The sequence below is a fragment of the Phyllostomus hastatus genome, unplaced genomic scaffold, assembly GCF_019186645.2.
Source record: "Phyllostomus hastatus isolate PE091 unplaced genomic scaffold, TTU_PhHast_1.1 phas_contig_41, whole genome shotgun sequence".
Classification (NCBI taxonomy): Eukaryota; Metazoa; Chordata; class Mammalia; order Chiroptera; family Phyllostomidae; genus Phyllostomus; species Phyllostomus hastatus.
In genome coordinates, this window is record NW_025333876.1 from 2,721,636 (window position 1) to 2,743,617 (window position 21,982).

Consider the following 21,982-nt stretch of genomic DNA (forward strand, 5'->3'; position numbering starts at 1 on the left):
CCCTGTATGCCTCAACCTACACATTATTTTGTAGCCTATAATACATTATCTATCTATCGATCTATCTAGCTAGGTACAATTTAGTTCTTGTTGAAAATTTCTCAGGCATTTACCTTCTCTTTAAAGCCTTTGTTTCTGCCCTGTTGGTACTTTGATTATAATGTGTATATTGTATGACAGTGAATATGTTCTGGTTGCATGACTTTGTTACCTACTAGTTTATGTTCTCTTTTTGAGGGAAAGGTGTGTGCCTTGTCTCCATTGTATTCCAAGTACTTAGAACAGTTCCTGATACAAAGTAGGCTGTTAAATGTTTAGTTGAAAATATGTTCTTTCTCCAAGGGATAACCACAGTTCAAATAATTTTGAAATTTGTTTGCAAGTGAGATTTTACTATAATTTATTTTCTGTGCAATGAGACTTCTATGTTTAATTTTTCTGCCTCACCATCATACTTTGTATTGCTGTCTTCTTTTCAGATGTCGTTTTGTCTTCTGAAGCTTATAATGCTATTTTCAATGTTATTGATACCTTATGTCATACCATTCAGTATCACATGGCAGTAGATTTTAATCACTGGTTATTGATTGAAGAAACTTAAATCTCCATTAAATCTATAATGGCACGAGTTTGGGGATCTCTTTTTATCTAAAAGGAAAAAATTCTTAGGCTAATTATAGGTTTTGGGGGAGATAGGGAAGAGTGGGAGGAGTGATGAATCCCTCTTTGGAAAAACAAGAAACATATAATGAAAACTGTTAGGGAAGGAGGATGACACACTCCATTTATTTAAAACTCTTTTTCTATGTTGCTTAATGCCCTACAATAAGAAAATAAATTGTCCTAATTGCACTAATTGTAATTTTCGGGTCAAAAAGCAAGTCTGAGTTTGTGAAGGAACTTAGTAACAGAAGAACATTTAAAGCAGTAATTTTCTTGCATTCAAATATATGACTGGAATTTAGGTGTCCTTATTTAAGTCCTATTTGACAAGTTGTGATTTTGTTAAATAAATATTCTTTGATGTGTCAAATTTTTCTGATAGTTTGAATAAGCTTTAGTCCCTACATTTTCTAAAATATAAATTTCAAATTAGTGAAGGCTTAATTAAGGTTATATTATTTTTGCTGTATATTGAATCTTTATAATTGTGAGATGTTACTAGAAATAACTTGCTTTAAAATTTCCATTTGTAATATCACTCTGAAGTCTACATTTTTATCCTCATCTACAAAAGTATCTTGTGATGAGACAGAGGATAATTGATTTGTCCCATGATTGGATAGAGGTGGAGTTGTTTTACCCTCATCGAACTTTATCCATGATTATAATTATTGTGTATGTAGGTAGACTAGTTGTCTTTCTTATGAAAGTTTAATCTTTTTTCTCTCCTTAAACCAAAGAAAATACAGTGGAGGGCCATTTGTGGACTGGAGAATCTAAAGTACATAGAATAACTTTCATAGGCATAATTTACAAGGTCATTTTGAAATTTTGAAATCAAGTGTTTTCTTCAAATTGGTTATATTTTTCAGTATTTTTATACTGGAAAAATTATTTTTTATGTGTTTTCTATATTTCTCCAATTATGACACATTTTATGAAAAGAGTTAACTTAATTATTTGCTTCAACAAGCTTATGACAAAGCAATGAGTAAACATAGATTTTTAAAATTTCAGGTCTTAAATTAGATATCTTCCCTGGAATGTATCAGCATTCCTTAAAGGGAAAATACACACACACACACACTCCCTTTATGATTCAGTTTGGTGTAACTTTGCTACAACTAAATGAAGTGTGATGGTGGAAACTATCATTAACTTGCATACAATAAGAAACCCTGCATCACGAAGATTATTTACTAACTTTATTCTGTTAGCCAGTGAATTTATGCTTTTATTGGATAATTTATTACCAATCTGTTCAAATTACTGAGATTTATAAGACTAGTAATATGTGTGTGTGTATATATATATATATATATATATATATATATATATATAGCCTGATATTATTTATAAAGATTTTTTTTATTTTTAGGTGAGGGAGGGAGAAAGAGAGGGAGAGAAATATTGATGTGAGAGAGAAACATCCATCACTTGCATCTGGTATACACCCCCAATGGGGAACTGAACCTGCAACCCAGGCGTGTACCCTGACTGGGAATTGAACTGGCGACCTTTCGCTTTACAGGATGATGCCCAACCAACAGAGCTACACCAGTCAGGGTTGAGATTATTTCTTTTCATTGAGTACCTTCAGTTGAATGCCCACTTCAGATAGAATGAATTGTACTCTGATCTACTGTGTACATAATTTTAAAAAATTAAACATAGTACATTCTTTAGGAATTAGCCTCTTCTTTAAAGCGAGGTAGTTCCCAGTAGGAAAGAAGACAGTGAGATGGGGAGCAGAAAATGGTATAGTTTGGAGAAATTTTTTACCTATATTTTGTGCCCTTGAAGCCATTTCTTCATATTGCAATGAGAATAGGTAAGTGCCAGTGGAAAAAATTTTGCAAAGCATTTACTTTGCTGATAAGTTCTATTTATTAAGGTGTTATTAACTCAGATCATAATGCATTTCTCTAAAACATCTGTTGCTTTATATTATAATATTGCTGTTAAGCCTGTTAGGACTGTGGGTTTTTTGGAGGCATGTGTTGGGGGTGGGGGTGGAAAATAGTGGGTGGTGATAAGGGCATTAGAAGAACTGTTTTAGCAATTTAATTGTTTTCTATTCCACCATTCCAAATATCTTGTTAGTTATGCTAGTTTAGATTAGTGTGGGGGATGTTAGGAGTGGCCTGGTTTCTTTCCTTCTTTTTCCTAGCCAAGGAAGTATCGCCTGGGGATGCTGGAGGAGAGGCTAGTTCCGATGGGATCAAAGGCACGAAAAGCAAAGAACCCTATTGGCTGCCTTGCTGACAGGTGTAAATCAGGAGTACCCATCAGTATGGTTTGGTGGAACAGAGTCACAGAAAACAATTTACAGGTAAAAATAATTTTACTGGACATTTTTTGAAAGTGAATATCTCGGCTGCTTTCTGTGTCTTTGGGGTGGTGGGTGTGATATTGGGTAGCTTAGATGATACATTTAAGAGAGGCTAGTGGCCCATTAACCAACTAAATGATTTTGTTTGGTGGCTTTTTGAGTTTTCTCTGTCTTTAGATTTTTCTATTCTTTTATTAAATGTAGTTTTTTCCTTTTGGATCTTGTTAACAGTTGAGTTTAATTATTTTTAATACACAGAGTTATTCAGGATACTACATTGAAAAATATTATAAAATTTATTATAGAAAATCTCATTTGTTTGGAATTTGAACAAGGAAATACTAAGGAAGCTTAGTATTTTGTATTTTTGTACGTTTTTACTAGGAAATAAGAATTGTGAACAAACTTATCAAGTGTTTTCTCTAAAACCACCTTCAGTAGTATGTTATATGATTATTATAGATACCATCTTTGACTTTGCCTTATCAGTCAGTGCTAAGTAATGAAAATGAATTTTTGTAACTCAAAGGCTAGCTTTGGTATAAAATTCTGAAATACCTATAAAATAATTGAATTATGTTCAGCTTGGTTATATTCTTATTTTTAAAAATTGGTGGTTGTGTAATATAGATCTATTAATCAAAATTCAATTTAGTCGGAAGTAGAATATCTTTCCTTTCTGAATAAATTGGTATCTTTAATATATTGCTAGCAAAAAGACTATAATTCCACATATACATACCACACACTGAAAAGGTAAAACAAATTAAAAACTTGGTTTTATTTCTGTCACCAACCTTGTATTATGAAAGTGTTCCACAGTATTTTGGTCTATTCAATATTAATACCTGAACAATACCTGTATTGCTTTGGATACAGAAATAAAGAAGTTACTCTAAATATTGCAAAATATGGGATTTGCCCAACTGAAATTTTGGTAGCAACTATAAAGATAAACTGGTGTGGGGGGGACCACATAATCATATACTTAAAATTTCAGTGTAAAGTTTTGGATGTATCAGTTATGAATTACAATATAGTTTACTGTATTTTTGATTTGAGACCAGAAGGAGATTTGATGTGGATTGTTAGAATTATTTTTCAGTTTTAAAATGAAAGTGTGAAAATAAATTGGACCTGAACTATGTAAGAATAGATATAAGTGGAACTGGAATTGCTTGTAGTAGGTTGTAGAGTGAAACACTGATAAATACAAAGGTACAGAGCCACTCAACCTCCACAGCTGCCCCTGTCCCCTTATCCCAGTGGCAGTTTTCAGATACCTCTTTTCAGCACAGCTTGAAATATTGTTAGGTTAGTATAAGAATATATGCTCCAATTATGCTTAGTTTTTAATTAAAACAGCTAGTAATAGATTTGCTTTCATTGTGAGAAAGATTGACTTGCTGATACCTGAATCTAGTACTTCAAATACTATTATGCTTCAGATAGTTCTTTTCTTTTAAGAACATGATGAATGCCTTGTTAGTTTGGTCTAATATTGGAGGGGTAGTAATACCGCACACTGTGTATCATGTTGAAGTACTGAAAATACCCATCTAGTTTGGTCTTCATTACTATCTTTGTGGATTCCTAAATTGGGTATTTGGTGTTGCTTATCTTTTTTTATATTGGGTTTTTAAGTCTTTTTGTTGTATAAGAAAAATAATTTATATAAACCAATTCTATATCAATATTTTTTTAGTTTTGTATGTTTACTTTTTTATATTTTATGTTTTTCACATAAATTTCAAAGGATTATATGGCTGGATATGTTAATATTCCTTGTTTCATTTATTTTCTTTAAAACTTAGATCTTCTCAATCCTAAGGTCAGAGAAAGTTTGTCTATATTTTATTTTAGTAATTATAGCTATGTTTCTTAAATGGTTATTTTGTGCCAGGCACTGCGCTAAGTTCTTTACATATATTGTCTCTTTGGTCTTGCTAATAACTTTGGGACAAATGTTGCTGTTAAATTAAGTATTTTCAGTGAAGCTAAGTAACATTAAGGTTAAGCAGTAGTTAGTAGAGAAGAACTGAAATTTTAATGCATCCTTATGAGACTTCAAAATTTTGCATTTCTGTGTGATAGAGCTCTAGTTATATTAGAAATTTAATTGGTTTAATTATCTAACAGGATAATTGAACCTTTTTTGAGGATGAGAAAGCCTACATAGTTTTCCAGGTATGAACTCTGTCTTCTCTTTGCAGCATTTGTGAGACTAACTTTTTTTCCTTTTGAGGCATAATTTTCTCAGGGACCTTTAACTACCTTTCTTTCTGGAACTTGAAACATTTCTTTACATTGACTTCTTCATCTTGATCTAACATCTTTAGAAGTATTTCCATTGCTGAAAACAAAAGAAAACTAACCAAACAGTCCCCCCCAAAACCACACCTTAAAGCAACAATAACAAAAAAAAATCTTCCTCTGAAAGTTTCTACCTGCATTTTTCATAAGTGCATTTGTTTTCTTCAATACTGGACTTCTTTCAAGAGCCATGATCCCCAACCTTTTAGTGCTTAATGATCTCTTTATTTATTTCCTACCAAAAAAATCTCATAATATGGAAGAATTGTCTACCAAACATACATTTATAAAACAATGACTCATGCTTTCATTCTAAAAAATCTATAATATTGCTAATTAGAGAATCAAAGAAACAATATTTTTCTTAGTCTTTTGTAGGTTGGTAGAAGATAAATTTGTTTTTCATATGGCTATTTGAAAAATTGATAATGCCCACCTGGTCTCCATTACCATGTGAATTTCATACTTTGGACCCTTTGAATAGATTCAGTCTTATCTGTGATTTCTTTACCAGCCATTTATTCCTTCACTGCCTGTGGTTTGGTGCCACCAAAATTTCACTAAAACTGCTCTCACAGTTTGTCAGAGATCTCCTTCATTAGCAAATTGAGTAGTTTTATTCAATACTTAATATGGCTGGTTTTTTGTTTTTGAAACTTTCCTCTTTACAGTCTTATATTTTACTTTTACACTTTTAATTATATTTTATTGGTTATGCTATTACAGTCCCAATTTTTCCCCTTTTGCCCTCCTCCACCCAGCCCCTCCCACTCCCTCAGGTACTCTCCACACCATTGTTCATGTCCATGGATTATGCATGTAAGTCCTGTGACTACTCGATTTCCTATACTATACTTTATATCCTCATGGCTATTCTGTAACTACCTGTTTATACTTAATTCCCTCCCCTCTTCATCTATTCCCCCTATCCTCCTCCCATCTGGCAGCCATCAAAATGCTGTGTGGATCCATGATTCTGTCTATGTTCCTCTTGTTTGTTTAGTTTGTTTTTTAGATTCAGTTGTTGATAGATATGTATTTAAGCTATTTTATTGTTCATAGTTTTGATCTTCGTTTTCTTAGATAAGTCCCTTTAACATTTCTTATAATAATGGTTTGGTGATGATGAACTCTAAAGTTTTTTCTTATCTGGGAAGCTCTTTATCAGCCCTTTGATTCTAAATGGTAGCTTTGCTGGGTAGAGGAAACTTGGCTGTAGGTCCTTGCTTTTCATGACTTTGAGTATTTCTTACTAATCCCTTCTAGCTTGCAAAGTTTCCTTTGAGAAATCAGCTGGCAGTCTTATGGGAACTCCTCTGTAGGCAACTAATTTATTTTCTCTTGCTGCTTTTAAGATTTGCTCTTTATCTTTAACCTGTGGCATTTTAATTATGATGTGCCTTGGGAGTGAGCCTCTTTGCATCCATCTTGTTTGGGACTCTCTCTGCTTCCTGGATGTACATTTCTACCTCCTTCAGCAAGTTAGGGAAGTTTTTTTTTCATTATATTTTCAAATAGATTTCCATTGTCTTGCTCTTTGTCTTCCCCTTGTTGTACCCCTATGATGCGAACATTGTACCTCTTAAAGTTGTCCCAGAGGCTGTTTATACTATCCTTATTTTTTAAAATTCTTTTTCCTTCTGTTGTTCTTCATGTTTGTTTCTTGCTTCCTTATGTTTCAAATCATTGATTTGATTCTCAGCTTCATCCACTCTATTGTTCCTTCCCTATAAATTGTTCTTTATTTCGATTAGTGTATCCTTTGTTTCTGACCAGATCTTTTTTATGCTTTTGAGGTCCTCACTAAGTTCCTTGAGCATCCTTATAACCAGTGTTTTGAACTCTGCATCTGATAGACTGCTTATCTCTGTTTTGTTTACTTCTTTCTCTGGAGTTCTGATCTGTTCTTTCATTTGGGCCATATTTCTCTGTCTCCTCATTTTGGAAGCCTTCCTGTGTTTGTTTCTGTGTATTAGCTAGAGCTGCTGTGACTCCATCCTGGTAGTGTTGCCTAGTGTAGTAGATGTCCTTTAGGGTCCAGTGGCACAGCCTCCTTATCACCAAAACTGGGTACTTGAAGTGCTCCCTTCATGTGGGCTGAGTACACCCTCTTCTTGTAGTTGAGCCTTAGTTGCTGTTGGCAGATCAATGAGAGGGATTTTTCCATGCCAGTCAGCTGCAAGGACTGGCTGTGACCACTGTCCACCAACCTCTGCCCTCTGTGGAGGATCAGCTGTGCAGGGGCAGAGCAGTAAGTTCTCTGATGTGGTATGTAGGTGTCCACTGGCTACTTAGGCTCTGGGGTTTCCAATGTGGTCCAGGCCAAGGTCAGCCCCCAAATGTGTTCTGCCCGGAGCCACCTGCATATGCTACAAAGCAATCTTAGATGGCTGCTACTTGTGCTGGGCTTGGAGATTCCCAAGTGAAGCCTCGTTGTGAATCTAGTATGGCTACTGCTAATGCCATGCCCAGGGCCACTTAATAAGAGGTATGGGGTAGGGAGGGCTTGGGGGCTTATTGAGGCCAGCTGTTGCTTATTTGATAGGATTTAGGAAGCATGAGCCATGACCAACCATTCCTATGGAAAATGCACTGTTAAGATCTTGGATGGGCCCCTAAGCTGGGTGGGATGAAGTCTGGGATTTCCAGGGTGGGGTAAATAATGTTAGCCAGGTTGATGGAATCTCAGATATGGCACCTGCCTGCTGGCTCTGTGAGGGGAGGGTTCAGAAAAGGGTTGTGCCCTCTATCTGCTTTTTTGTCTGGGAGAAAGCTGTCCCCTAGCTCCCTTGATGGTAGACACTTCAGTTCTTCCCTGTATGCCAATGTGCTGGAGCTCAGAGGGAGTGAGTCTGAATAAGTCCATGTGTGGATTCTTTAAGGGAAACTGTTTGGGACTCCAGAAGATTCTTCTACCAACTCAATTCCCATTGGTTTTTGCAGCCAGAAGTTACAGGGACTTCTTTTTCTGGCACTGGAACCCTGGGCTGGGGGGCCTGGTGTGGGGCTGGCATTCCTTGACCCCAAGATATCCCTCCTGAGTTTTTATCTGCTACCCATGGATGTGGGACCAGCCTGTTGCGCATCTCTACCCTTCCCACCAGTCTGGATGGATGTGGTTTTCTTTAATTCCATAGTGGTCCGCCTTCCATTCAACTTGATTTCTGATAGTTCTGAGGGATTGTGGTTGTTTAAAGAGGCGAGCCATTCTTACCTATGTTGCCATCTTGAGCAGAAGTCTGCATTAAAAAATTTTTTTCTTTTATTGGTGTAGAGAGAGGAATTGAGGGAGTAAGGGAGAGAAACATTGATGTGAGATAGAGAAACATCCATTGATTGTCTCTTGCACGTGCCCCGACTAGGGTTGAACCCACAACCCAGGCATGTACTCTGACTTGGGAATTCAACCAGCAACCTTTGGGTTTTCGGGAGTATGCCCAACCAACTGAGCCACACTGGCCAGGGCTCCTCTTTGCATTCACATCTCTGTTTCATCCTGGCTCCTTGTGAACTCCTGTTCTTTGCTTGTTCTTTGTTTCCCTCTGTATGCCTAAGATTCTTAAAATTTTATTTCTATTAGTTCTGTCTTCTGTGTCAAGACCTCCATTTTTCCTGCCTGTGATACTTTTACATGTGGATACACTATTTCACTGTCACTGCAAATTTGACATGTAAGCTGACTGTAGTTTTCTGTTCTTCCCAATCTACTGCTTTTTAAAATAATTCTCTTATATTCCTTCTTTAATTAATGCCTTTATCTTCCTAGTCACTGAGGCTGTGTTACGTGACTCTTTCCCATTATCACTAACACTCTGCCTTTTATTATGAGAAGGAAACTGAAAAGCAGTACAGCAGGCAGGCTTCATTTGCCCTCCTGTTAAGGCTTTACCACAATAATGTCATTATCCACATTTGAGAAATACAGAAATGGCATTTTAGAAAATCCTCATTGTTAGTAAGAAATAGAGCTGGGATTCTAGTTCACATCTGTTTTATGCTAAATCCTTGCATTTTCCTACTATATCATCCACCTCTAATCCCTATGCTTTAAATTCTTCAGTATCCTTCTCTTCGCTTTTGTTAGCACTGCTGACTAGTTTATACCTTAAGTGTATGTTCTGAATAATTTTTGTCAGTTCCTTTCAGGATCTGTTCTGCCTTTCTAGGGCTATATCTCTAACCATCCACACATATTAAGTTTAATCATATGGAATCTTTCATACTTTAAGTAATGTGAAATACATTGTCAGTTCTCTGTTATGTACCTTTGTATCTCTACTGTTGTTAACTGAACCTGAAAAAAATATTTCCTTTCTTTTCCTTTAAGAGTTAGCTCAGATGCTACCTTCTCTGTGAATACTTGCTCAAACACTACAAATCAACATTTTCCCCCCTATTTCCACATACTTGGTGTTAACAATTATTTCATTATGTTTTATATTAAGTTTGCTTACCTGTTTGTCTTTTTCCACTGGATTGTAATTATTTGAAAATAGGCATGTGTTTACTTTATTATTTTTGTTCCCTTAAGGTATTTTGCTTAACTCTAAATGTTGCCATCTAATTTGCTTTTTTTTAGGTATTATGTGCTATTTGTGACAATTTATTTTTAGACTTTTATATATTTAAAAAAATCAATTATAGGTTTTCTGAAGTTTATAGCCACCATATGTTACCAGTGCTTAGTTTTATTATCACAACTGACTTAGAACATAGGATGATGACTTCTTTTGAAATGTTGAGGATCTGTTTTTTTTTTTTTTAATCCTCATCTGAAGACATACTTACATGGTTAAGAGAGGGAGGTCAGGAGAGAGAGAGAGGAAGAGAAACACTGATCAGTTGCCTCTTCTATGCACCTGGACCAGGGACTGAACCCACAGCCCAGGCATGTTCCCTGGCCAGGTTTCAAACCCCTAACCCTTTGGTTCACGGGATGGTGCTGCAGTGAACTGAGGTATACTGGCCAGGTGGATCTTCTATTTTTTAAAACATAAAGGTTAATATTGTCCAGGTATTCTTGATATTTTTCAATTTTCTGAGCCTGGTAGTAGTCTTACTAACTTATTGACAGTTGTTGTTAGTGTTGTTAAGGGACAGAGCTTCTCTATTTTGTATTTTTTCCATGATCTCTGCCCAGACACCTTGTAGATGGTAGATGGAAGGTCATTTAAGACTCCATATCAGCAATACTATATTTCACCTAATTGCAAATTTACTTTTATCTTTTCTCAGTCTCTGCCTAGGATGTTTACCCATTCCTCTACCTGATCAATCTGTATGTGAATTTAAGATTTTTCATTTGTGTAAAGTTCAAATGCTGTTGTTCAGGTTTGAAATATTTTATCACCTACCTTTCCAAATTGTTTTGAGGATTCAAATTTCTAAGAACATAGCAGATATTAAATACATGTCCATTCCTCCAGTTTTACCTCATCACTCCAAAACTAGTCTTTGTTTATATTTATTTAGGGTGCTAGCTGTCAGTAAGTTAAGTTGAGATATATGTGGCATCATGGTATAGAACGAGGCAGTGACAGTTGTCTTTCAGGGGTTCATATTTTAATGTTGATGCATTGGGATATTTTAAAAAATTAATTTAAAATGCTTTTTTTGTTGTTGAGGGAATAATGCTGTGTTCCCATCTTTCATGTAGGAATTAGGTGTCAACTTGAATGAAAGGATGGAAAATGCATTCCTTTGTAAATGTCTCAGGATCTGTCATGTTAAGATTTCCTAAAAATAGTGACATTAAATAAAATTGTATTCATTCATCTCAGACCTTTGGAAATATTGAGGTTATGAATCATAAATTTTATTATTACTATTGTTTTAGCTTATCCCCAATGTGGTGTAAATGTATGAGAACTATTGGGTGTATTAGGAAATTCATACTTGTCAACACCTCTTTCGATAGTGTTTTTCCCTTGTTGTTGTCTGATGAAATGGCTTTTCTTTTAAGAAATGTTTAATTATGAGAATGCTCATATTAAAATCTCTTGACACAAAAATCGTCCTATGAATTCTGGTTGCTTGTTACTATGCTTTTAAGGTCCCAGAGAGGTTTTGTAAACTTACTGGGTCTGCTTGAATCTTGGTTACTTATGAATTTTGGTATTTTTTCAGGTGATTTCTAGTCTTTAGGCCTCAGAAAATGGGGTCATTTGGGTTTTAGATGGAATGAATTGGAGTGTATAAGGGTGAAGCTTCAACCCATCTACTCAGAGTTTCTCAATGCTTTGAAGAGCTAAAAAACTCTGGTGCAGCTAAAATGGAGTTGCTATATAGATATTACTTTCTGACCTCAATCCCACCTCAGAGCCTCTTCTTTTTCTGCTGTTTTCTGTAACTGCTGTTCTTAATCTTGAATCTCTTAAAACCTACTCACTCCCTCTCTTCACTTTTGAGCAAATGACTTGTGTTCTTCAGAAGTGCGGGAAAAGTCATTGAGAAAGAATTGCCTCATGGGTCAGCCTTCTACCTATGTAGAGCATTTTCAATTGTACCTTTGCTTACTGTTTTTCTTCCTGATCAAAGGGGTGTTCCTTTACTGTATGCTTTAGAACCTGTCTTTATTCCATTTCCTGCCCCTTTTCAGTTTTAGACAGTCTCTCCCTTGACATGCCATGTTGACGTTTCACCCATTCTGGAAGCACCAGAACCAAGGAACCAAGGAATGCTTCCAGAGGAAATGTTCTGTGGTCAATGGGAAACTGATACAGCTGGAGAAAGGCTTATTGTTGCTAGTTATTGCTCTCCCTACTTTTTCACCTTTCATTTACCCCTTAATTCCTAGCTTTTGCCTTTCAATATGACCACTATAGAAATTCTTTCGATAAGGTTACCTGACTACCAAATATAACAGTTCTTACTTGGCTGCTGCTCCATTTGACATTGTTGCCCATTCCTCAGTCCTTGAAACTTCTGTTCTCTTTTCTTAGACATTCTTGGTCTCTTTTGGGGATCTCTTGCCCTCAGGAACTCTCCCAAGCTCTGTCCTTGATTCTCCTCTTTTACTCTACACGTTGCCCCTTGGTGATCTCACATATCTTCATTACTTCAGCTATTCCCTAATCACATTGAACTCCAGGATGTATTTTATTATTTTCCCAGTCCTACATTCTCACTCATTCTAAATATTAGCTTCTTTTAAACATATCTATATGGCATAAGACTTTAAATCCAACATGTGTACAGTGAACACCACATCTTTTCTTTCAAATCCATTCTTTCATTTCATTTACACACATCTGTACATGGTCATTCACAAGTATATGCCCACTATTTGTCTCGATTACTGATAACCACACAGTTACTTCATTTTTGAGCTCTTGACTCTTCCATCTTCCTTATTGGCCATATTCTTCATCCACTGAGATCTACTGATTGTGATACTTTGAAATTGTCTTCACTTTTCATATCACTAAGTTATAATTTAGGCCTACCTTTATTTTTTATCTCGACTATTATTATAGTTTCTTATCTGGTTCCTTGCTAATAATGGTCTTATCTTTCAAACTACTACCTGGGTAATTATCTGGATTTGTTTCTAGTTTGTGTTATCTGTTCTTTGTCATTAGAACAAAATCCACGTATTTTAGAAAGGTATCTGAGGTATCTCCCTCCTGATTACTGTGGCAGACTTAACTATTTGCTCTACAATACTCTTTCTGTTGCTGCCTTTGAACACTCACTTTGCTTGGTGTGCCCTTCTCTCTTGACTCAGCAAACTTGTCTTTTAAGATTCAGTTTAAACATATGGTTTTATGATCTAATTAGACAGCTTTAAGCATTAGGAACACAACTTTTCTCTAGAATTTACATTGCTCTGATAAATGTATATGTAACTTGTCTTATAGGACAGTTTAAGTCATACTATAGATAGTTAATATTTTTGATATGTGGATGTTCTAAGCTTTGGGGGGTATGGAATTGGGTTCAAGGCACATTCTATACCTGTGGAATGCCATTCTGTGAACTTCTAGAACACAGTGGCTATGCTTTATAAATCTTCTCCACGGTTCCTAGCACAGTGTCTTATGTGTTAGCTATTCAAATGATTGACTGAATGAACCCAGATTAAAGATTAGCTGGTGAGATGAGTCTTTGACCTAATATTAGTCCTCAAATTTAATGTTTTCTACATTTTAAAAAATTTTTGTTTGTTACAGTTGCATGACAAAATATCATTACGGAAAAATATTTGAAAAATCTTAATATATGTTAAATTTTGTGATTGAATTGGTTATATGAATAACCAGTCCCTTATCCCCCTTCCCTCTGGCAACCATCAGTGCTATTCTCTGTATCTGTGAATCTGGTTCAGTTTTGTTGGTTCGTTTGTTTTGTTCTTTAGATTACACATATAAGTGAAATCATGTGGTGTCTGTCTTTCTCTGACTTACTACACTTAACACAATACCCTCCAGGTCCATTCATGCTCTTGGCAAATGGTAAGATTTCCTTCTCTTTTATGGCCAAGTAATACTTCATTGTATATATGTACCACAACTTTTTTTATCTACTCATGTACTGATGAGCACACAATATGTTTCTATATCTTGGCTATTGTAAATAATGCTGCAGTGAACATAGGTGTGTATATATTCTTTCAAGTTAGTGTTTCAGATTTCTTCTGAAATACACCCAGAAGTAGAATTGCTGCGTCTTAAGGACCCTGAACACTGTTTTAATTTTTTGAGGAACCTCCATACTGTTTACCACAGTGGCTGCCACCAATTTGCATTTCCACTAACAGTGCACTAGGGTTCCCTTTTGTCCACATCCTTGTTAGTACTTGTTTGTTGATTTATTGACAATAGCCATTCTGACAGGTGTGAGGTGATATGAAATTGTAGTTTAATTTGTGTTTTTCTGATGTCGACCCACATGATTATTAATGGCTGCACACTGTTGTATGTATCATGATCCACATAACTGTATTCCTACTGATAGATATTGTACTTCCTTTTAAAAATAATAATAAAACAATGTGATAAATTAAAAATTTTTACTTGGTTGATTTTCTCCTTAGCTATAATTCCTAGAAGTAGGAGTACCAGGTCAAAGGTCATGTTTATTTTTAAATTTTGATGCATACTATCAAACTATTCTCAAGAACAGTGTTCATAGTATTACTTATTTCTGACAAGCTTTGTAAAGGCTGAACTAAATAAGTATTAGTATTCTAGGAGTCTTGGAAATTTATGTACCTATAATTTTAAGGTGTTATATATAATTATGCTGACTTCATGAAAATTTATTTGTTTAATTCTACCATAGGATAAAGCTCTTATTACTAATTGATTTTCATTTAGCAGGTTCTAGCATTACACATGCTACATACATTCTGTTAAGATAGTCAAATTACAATTATTTAAAAGAACACTTATGTAAATCTCTTAGAAGCACTAGTAATCAGCTCTTTTTGGTTTCATCAGTTTGATTCTGATTTATTTAGAATATCATTTTCTTTATTGGGTATTTTTCAGAGGACCCAGTTTGTTTCAGAAAATTTGTAAATTGTGATATTAGACTAATTTCAAAGTAGTACTGATATTTAAATGTGAAATTTTATAAGATGAACCATGACAGATTTTAAATAGGTGAGTTTCTGAATAACTCAGAAGTTGATTTTATTTTGATAATAATTGACCACATTTGGCTATGCTTGAAATCTGGGAAAATAACCCATTAAGTTAAAAAAGATTGTAGAAATGTGAACTTGGAGGTTCTGGTTAGCCATTTGACTTCTCCTTTCTGTCTCCTCACCCTGTTCCTCTTTACTCTGTGTTGTTTATGAACACTGAAGACTAGTAAAAATAGCACTGCACAGGGCTGGTCTTTATATCCATGGGTCTCATCTTTTTATACTTTTTTAGATTGTTTTATCAAGGTAAAATGCTTGCCTATTCCTTCCCTTTTCCCACATTGTCAGTGTCCCCTCTTTTACCTTCCCAAATAATTCACTGCTTTTTGCCCTTGCCAAGATGCCCCTCCCCCAGCACACACTCACACAGTTATATACACACACACTAAAACGCTTGCTTACCAATTTTGGACTTGTATCTTTTGAATTAGTCTCAACTAGGCTCCTTTGTCACTCCAGAGAGGGAAGATGGAAGATTGGAGTTGTAGGTTTTGGAAAAAATTAGATAAGGTTAAGATTAATATTAACATTTTATTTCCCATTTTTAAAAATTGATTTAATTTGGTGAAGGGCAGTGGAGACTTGACATGGTCAATCTGGTTGGATGTCAGCAGAAAAGCAACTAAATAAAACTTTCCTTCTCCTTTTTTCTTTCCACTTGCCTTTTTTTTCTCCTTCTCTTCCCATCTTTTTCTACTTTCTCTCCTACTCTCTTTTGTCCTGGCTGAAAAGTGAAAGATGGATTGCAGTCAAGCAAGATGAATCGAGTTGGTCCATTGAGACGATGTTGTGAGTAGAGATGATGGTAACTTAGACTAGGGTACTGACAGTGAAATGAGTAGAAGTCATTGAATTTGAGAGCTATTTAGGATGTAGAATAGACTCCATGACTTGTTGCTGCAAAGACATCTGCATTATCAAAAGGATCATTACTTGTGACATAATTTATCTGATCTAGAAAGAGACAATATAGAAAGGAAAACAAGAGTTGAAAAGGAAAGTCAGCTTTATAAGGAAGTAATTGACTTGCTCTCAAATTGTTTGAAATGATGATTGTAAAGTACCACTTTTTACTGCTGTCTGATCTAACCAAAACAAGGGGTTGGCGAATTTTTATGTCAGTAATTTAAGATCAAATCAGGAATGCCTTATGTTTTGAAAACATCACCATTAGATTTATCTTGTGGCAAGACAAAAGAATGAGGATTGGTTTTATTTCCAGAAATAGAAAAAAAAAACTGAACAAAATATATAAAAGAACACTTTTCAAGACATGAGATATGAGGCATGGGAGGAATCTGATCCCTAATTGGTGGAAAACAGATGAGGTGAGCTCTATGATTACTCCATCTTACTGCCTGGAGAGAGTTTTCCAGACTTGATGCCTGGAAAAGGAACTCAGGTGGAACCTGTCTAATTGAGGATACCAAACTGGAAGTTCACAGAGGCCTAGGTGGCTATAGTTCATAAAAGAAAGTACTGGAGAGGAGGGAGCTCATACTCAGAGGGAATTTGGACACTTGCAGATGTGTCCCGCGAGTGTGTCTTTAGTTGAGTATTGATTAGAAGATAGGAGTGAGCAGGCTGCTTGAACTAGAAGAAGTAGTATCTGAAAAGATCACTGGAAATAAATCTGAGAGCTTATACAAGGTCAAGAATAGTTCCTGTCCTTACCAGCTGACATGGAAAACATAATTCATGAAGTATTAAGTAGGCTAATGGGTGGCTTTTTGCTTCAGTATTAGGGCCAGATTAGCCTTAGAATAAATGCTGCCCTAGTCCTTCATAATAAAGCTTAAAGCAATACTTGAGAGGATCAGACTAAGTTTTAAGTAGTCTGACTGCAATGGAGAGCAAAACTGAAGAAGATTTATAGAAATAAAGAAAACTCAGCATCCAGCAGGCTAAAAGTAACAATATTTGACATCAATAAAAAATTAGCAGATATGCAAAGAAGTAGGAAAATTGGATTCACGAAGAGAAAAAAATGTAATCAATTAAAAATGACCTAGAAATGTCACGTCAATAGTGTAAGAACATGAAACCAGTTTTATAACTATATTCAATATGTTCAGGAAGGTATAGGAAAGATTAAACATGTTAGTATAGACATGAAAGTTTAAAATCCAAATTGAAATTCTAAAATTTAAAACTACAATATAGGAATGAAAAATATACTGGATGGAATTAATGGCAGATTAGACATTGTATAAAAAAGATTAGTAAACTTGAAGGCATAACAATAGAAACTATCTAAAAAAAACAAAAGTGAGCTGTGGGATAACTTGAAGCATTCTAACACTCTTGTATTTGGAATACCTGAGCCAGGGTAGGGCAGGGGTGGGCACATAGAACAAATATTTTAAAAAATGATGGACAAATGTCTTCTAAATTGAACAAAAACTATAAACCTACAAATCCAAGAAACCCAGAGAACACAAGCACAAAAGAATCATGGGAAAAACATAAAACTACACCAAGGCACACCAAATAAGAGCCAGAGGAAAAAAATACCCATTTTTGAGCAACAAAGATACAAATGGCAGCATATTTCTTTGTTGGTTGCAATGCAAGCCAGAAGACTGTTGAGCAATACCTTTATAATACAGGAAGTAAAAATATTTCAACTTAGAATTCTGCTCTTGGGGAAAATATCTTACAAGAATGAAATCGAATGAGTGCATGTAAGTCTGGTAAAATCTGAGTAATACTGTAGTTATGTGAGATGTTATTTTTTGGGAAATATAGTGAAGGGTACTACTTTTTGTGAGTCTTAAGTTATTTCAAAATTTAAAAAGTTTTGATAACTTTTTAAAAAATGTACTTTTTCAGATATACAAGAATTGAAAGGATTCACCATTAGCAGAAGTATACTTCAATAGATGTTAAGATATTAAAGGAAGTACTTTAGGAAGGAAAACAATACCTTGTGGAGATCTAGATCTATACAAAGAAATGAAGAGTACTAGAAATAGTAACTACATGAGTAAATAGTCATTGCACTGCTGAACGATGGGAATACATTCTGAGAAGTGAATTATTAGACAATTTTGTCATTTTGTGAACATCATAGAGTGCACTTACCCAAACCTAGATGGTGCTACTATACATGTAGGCTATAACATATAGCTTATTGCTCCTAGGCTATAAACTTGTATGGTGTGTTACTGTACAATACAACATGAGATTAAGTTAAGTACAAGAGAAAATTATGCAGTCAAGACATGGTAAACATTAGACATAAGAGACTACTGCTGGTGTAAAAAGCAAACCTTTACAGGGAACTTTTTTTATAAGTAGAAATAGTATAGTCTAATGATAAAATACAGTATAGTAAATATACAAACCAGTAATAGTTGTTTATTATTATTGTCAAGTATTGTATACTGTATATAATTGTACATGCTACACTTTTATATGCCTGGCTGCAGAGTAGGTTTGTTTAGCCCAGTGTCACAATAAGCACGTGCGTGAGTGCTGTGTTGTGCTACAATGTTATGGTGTAACTAACTAGTCGATAGGAATTTTTCAGCTCAATTTTTATCTTTAGGAACACTGTCATATAAGCAGTTTTTTGTTGACCAAAATGGTGTGTAACTGTATAGGAAGCTTTCCTTCTTACTATTTAAGTCTCTTTGAAAGATAATTGACTCTTCAAAGCAAAAATAGTAACTGTATTTTAGGGTTTATAACATGTAGAAATAAAATATATGATGACAGTAGCACAAGGTCTGGGAGGGGAGAAATGGAAGTATAATATTGTAAGCTTGTTGTAGTATATCTGCAGTATTTTAAGACTATGATAGTGAATATTATAGACTGCATTGTTTCTCCCCCAAATTTGTATGTTTAAGCCCTAACCTTTAATGTGACTATATTTAGAAATGGGGCCTTCAGTGTGGTATTAAGCTTCAGTGTGGTCTTAAGGTTGGGGCCCTAATCCAGTGACTGGTACCCTTAAAAGGCGACAGATACCAGGTACACGTACACTGGAAAGGGCCTGTTGCTATGAGGACGCTGCAAGAAGATGGCTCTCTGAAAGCCAAGAACAGAGGCCTCAGAAGAAAGCAGCACTACTGGCACCATGGTCTTGGACTCCTACCTTCAATTTCTGTGAAGTCACTCAGTGTGTGCTATTTTGTTATGGCTCCAGGAGCCTAAGATAGTTGCTGATACATACTTTAAAACTGAAGGCAACTACCACAGTAATGGAGAGTTAAGCTAATAAGAGAGAGGGGATACAATTTAATGAAAGTATCAGTTGATCCCAAAGAAGGCAGAAAAAGGAATGGGGAAAAAGGAACACATGAAACAAACAGAAAACAAATAGCAAGATGGTAGGTAGATTTAAACCCAAACAAAGCAATAATCGTATTAAATGTAAGTAGTCTAAACATCCCAAGAAAAAGGAAGAGATTTTCTGATTGGATTTAGAAAAATTGAACAAGATCTAACTATGTAAAACTTTACATAGTTAGATAAGAAGTTTACATTAGACATAAAGACAAAAGTAAATTAGAAGTAATACCTTGCACTAGTCAAAAGAAAGCTGGGATAGCTATATTCATATCAGACAAAGTAGATTTTAGAGTAGAAACTATTACCATGGAAAAAGTATCATTTGATAAAGGTAAAGGGGACATGGGTATACCATTTTTAAATGTTTATGCACTGAGTAATAGGGTTAATAAAAATAGGAGACAAAGACTAAATAGAATTGCAAGGAGATATAGAGAAACAATGCTAGGAATTTTAATACTTCATTTAGAAAAATTTATTTTTAGAGAGAGTGGAAGGTAGTGAGAAGGAGAGTGAGAGAAACATTGGTCACCAGTCTTCCGCATACCCCCAGGTGGGACCTGGCCCACGACCCAGGCGTGTGCCCTGATGGGGAATCAAACCAGCCACCCTTTGGTCTGCAGGACGTCACTCAACCTGCAGAGCCACAGCCACACCAATCAGGGCAGTACTCCACTTTCAATAAAAGAAGAAAGAGATGGAAAATCAGTAAGGAAATGAGAGATTTGAATGATTCTAACTACCACTTTGATATTTATGGAACACTATGCCCTACAACAACTAAAGACGTTTTTTTTAAGTGCACATGGGATATTGACTAAGACTGACCAATTATAGGTCAGAGAACAAGTCTCAATAAATTTAAACAGATGCAAACCACACAAATATGTTCTCTGACCATGATAAAATTAAATTAGGAATCAGTAGCAGAAAGATCTTTGGAAACTCTTCATTCAAGTATTTGGAAACTGAATTACATATTTCTAAATTACTCATGGGTCAAAGAAGAAGTAGAAGGGGAAATTAGCTCTGACCAGCATGGCTCACTGGATAGGCATTGTCCCACAAGGCACAGACAGAAGGTCATAGGTTTGATTCCTGGTCAGGACACATGCCTGGGTTGCGGGCCAGGTCTCCAGCTGGGGGTGTTTGAGAAGCCACAGATCAATGTCTCTCTCGCACATTGGTGTTTCTCTCCCTCTCTTTTTCCCTTTCTTCCCCCTCTCTAAAAATAAATAAAAATATTTTTTTAAAAAAGGGAAGTTAGAAAGTATTTGAATTGAATGAAAATGAAAACATGTCAAAAGTTTTGGGGTGCCACTAAAGCAGTAATCAGAGGGAAATTTAAAGCACTAAAAGCCTATGTCAGAAAAGGACAAATGTTCTCAAATCAGTGCTCTCAGCTTCCACCTGAAAAAGTAGGAAAAGAAAAACAAATTAAAGCTAAAGAAAGCATAAGAAATAATTAAGATCAGAGCAGAAATAATAGGAAACAAAAACAATGGAGAAAAAATGGAACCCAAAACTGGTTCTTTGAAAAGATCAGTAAAATTGGTAAATAGCTACCCAGAGTAAGTAAGAAAAAAAAAGATAAAAGGCACAAATTACCGTTATGAGGAATGAAATAATTGGCATGGTTAGGTTGTACAGATGTTAATAAGGACACTAAGGAAATATTATGAATTATTGTATGGCAATAAATTTGATAAGGGATGAAACAGACAAAGCTTTGAAAGACAGAAACTACCCAAGTTCACTCAAGATGTAATAGATAACATGGCTAGTGTTAAATATTTTGAACAAATTGAAGGCCTGGATGACTCCACTGGTAAATTCTACCAAATATTTAAGGAAGAAATAATATAAGTTATATACAAGCTTTTTTAAAAATTGAAAAGAAAGGAATACATGCTAACATCATTACTATCATAGCAAAACCAGATGAAGACTGCATAAAAAAAAAGAAAACCAGTGTGTATCATTTATATAGATATACAAATTCTTAAAAAATTTTAGCAGAATGAATTCTAATGGAAAATAAAAAGGATAATATACCACGACAGAGTATTGGAACTTGTCCTGGTAATGTAAAGTTGGTTTAATATATAAAAACTCATTGATGTAATTAATCATATTACCCAACTAACAGCAGATGATCATCTCAATAGACAGAAAAAACATTTGACAAAAATCTATATCTATTACTGGTAAAAGATCTCAGCAAACTAGAAATACAGGGGTACCTATCTCCTTAACCTGAAAAAGAGCATCTGGGAAAAAACAACAGCTAATATCATGCTTAATGGTGGAGAAGTAAATACTTTACTCTTAAGATCAGAAGTAAGGAGAGAATGTCTGCTTTCACCATTTCTCTTTTTACTGGGTATTTTAATGTAATAAGACAAGAAATAAAAGACTGGAAAGAAGGGAAAATGTCTTTTACAGAGAGACATGATCATTGGAAGTTAAAATATAAACATCTGTAACTAATAAGATAAATAAGGGAGTTCTGTAAAGTCTCTTGGTGCAAAATTAACACATACAGTTCAGTTTTATTTCTCTCAAATATTGCGCTGAATGATAACCTCCAAAAGATGGGTTCATTCATAATCCCTGGATCTTGTGAATTTCACTTCATTTAGAAAGAGTCTTTGTAGATGGGATGAATTAAAGATCTTGAGATAAGATCATCCGGAATTATTCAAGTGGGTCTTGACTCCAATAAC

At 35.1% G+C, this 21,982-nt stretch overlaps 1 protein-coding gene across 6 annotated transcripts in view; it reads left to right on the forward strand.

Moving 5' to 3' along the window:
• Positions 1–21,982, forward strand: part of PAN3 (poly(A) specific ribonuclease subunit PAN3) — a 137,859-nt gene that overhangs the window by 39,534 nt on the left and 76,343 nt on the right. For 5 of the 6 annotated variants that reach the window (XR_006786398.1, XM_045844737.1, XM_045844738.1 and 2 more), the window contains one exon: positions 2,834–2,995. The exons of the other annotated variant lie outside the window; for it this stretch is intronic. Coding sequence is in view for 4 of the 5 variants with exons in the window: in XM_045844737.1 (XP_045700693.1) it covers positions 2,834–2,995 (162 nt within the window). In the remaining variant the exon portion in view is untranslated. The remainder of the gene's footprint in view (positions 1–2,833; positions 2,996–21,982) is intronic. 6 annotated transcript variants of the gene reach the window in all.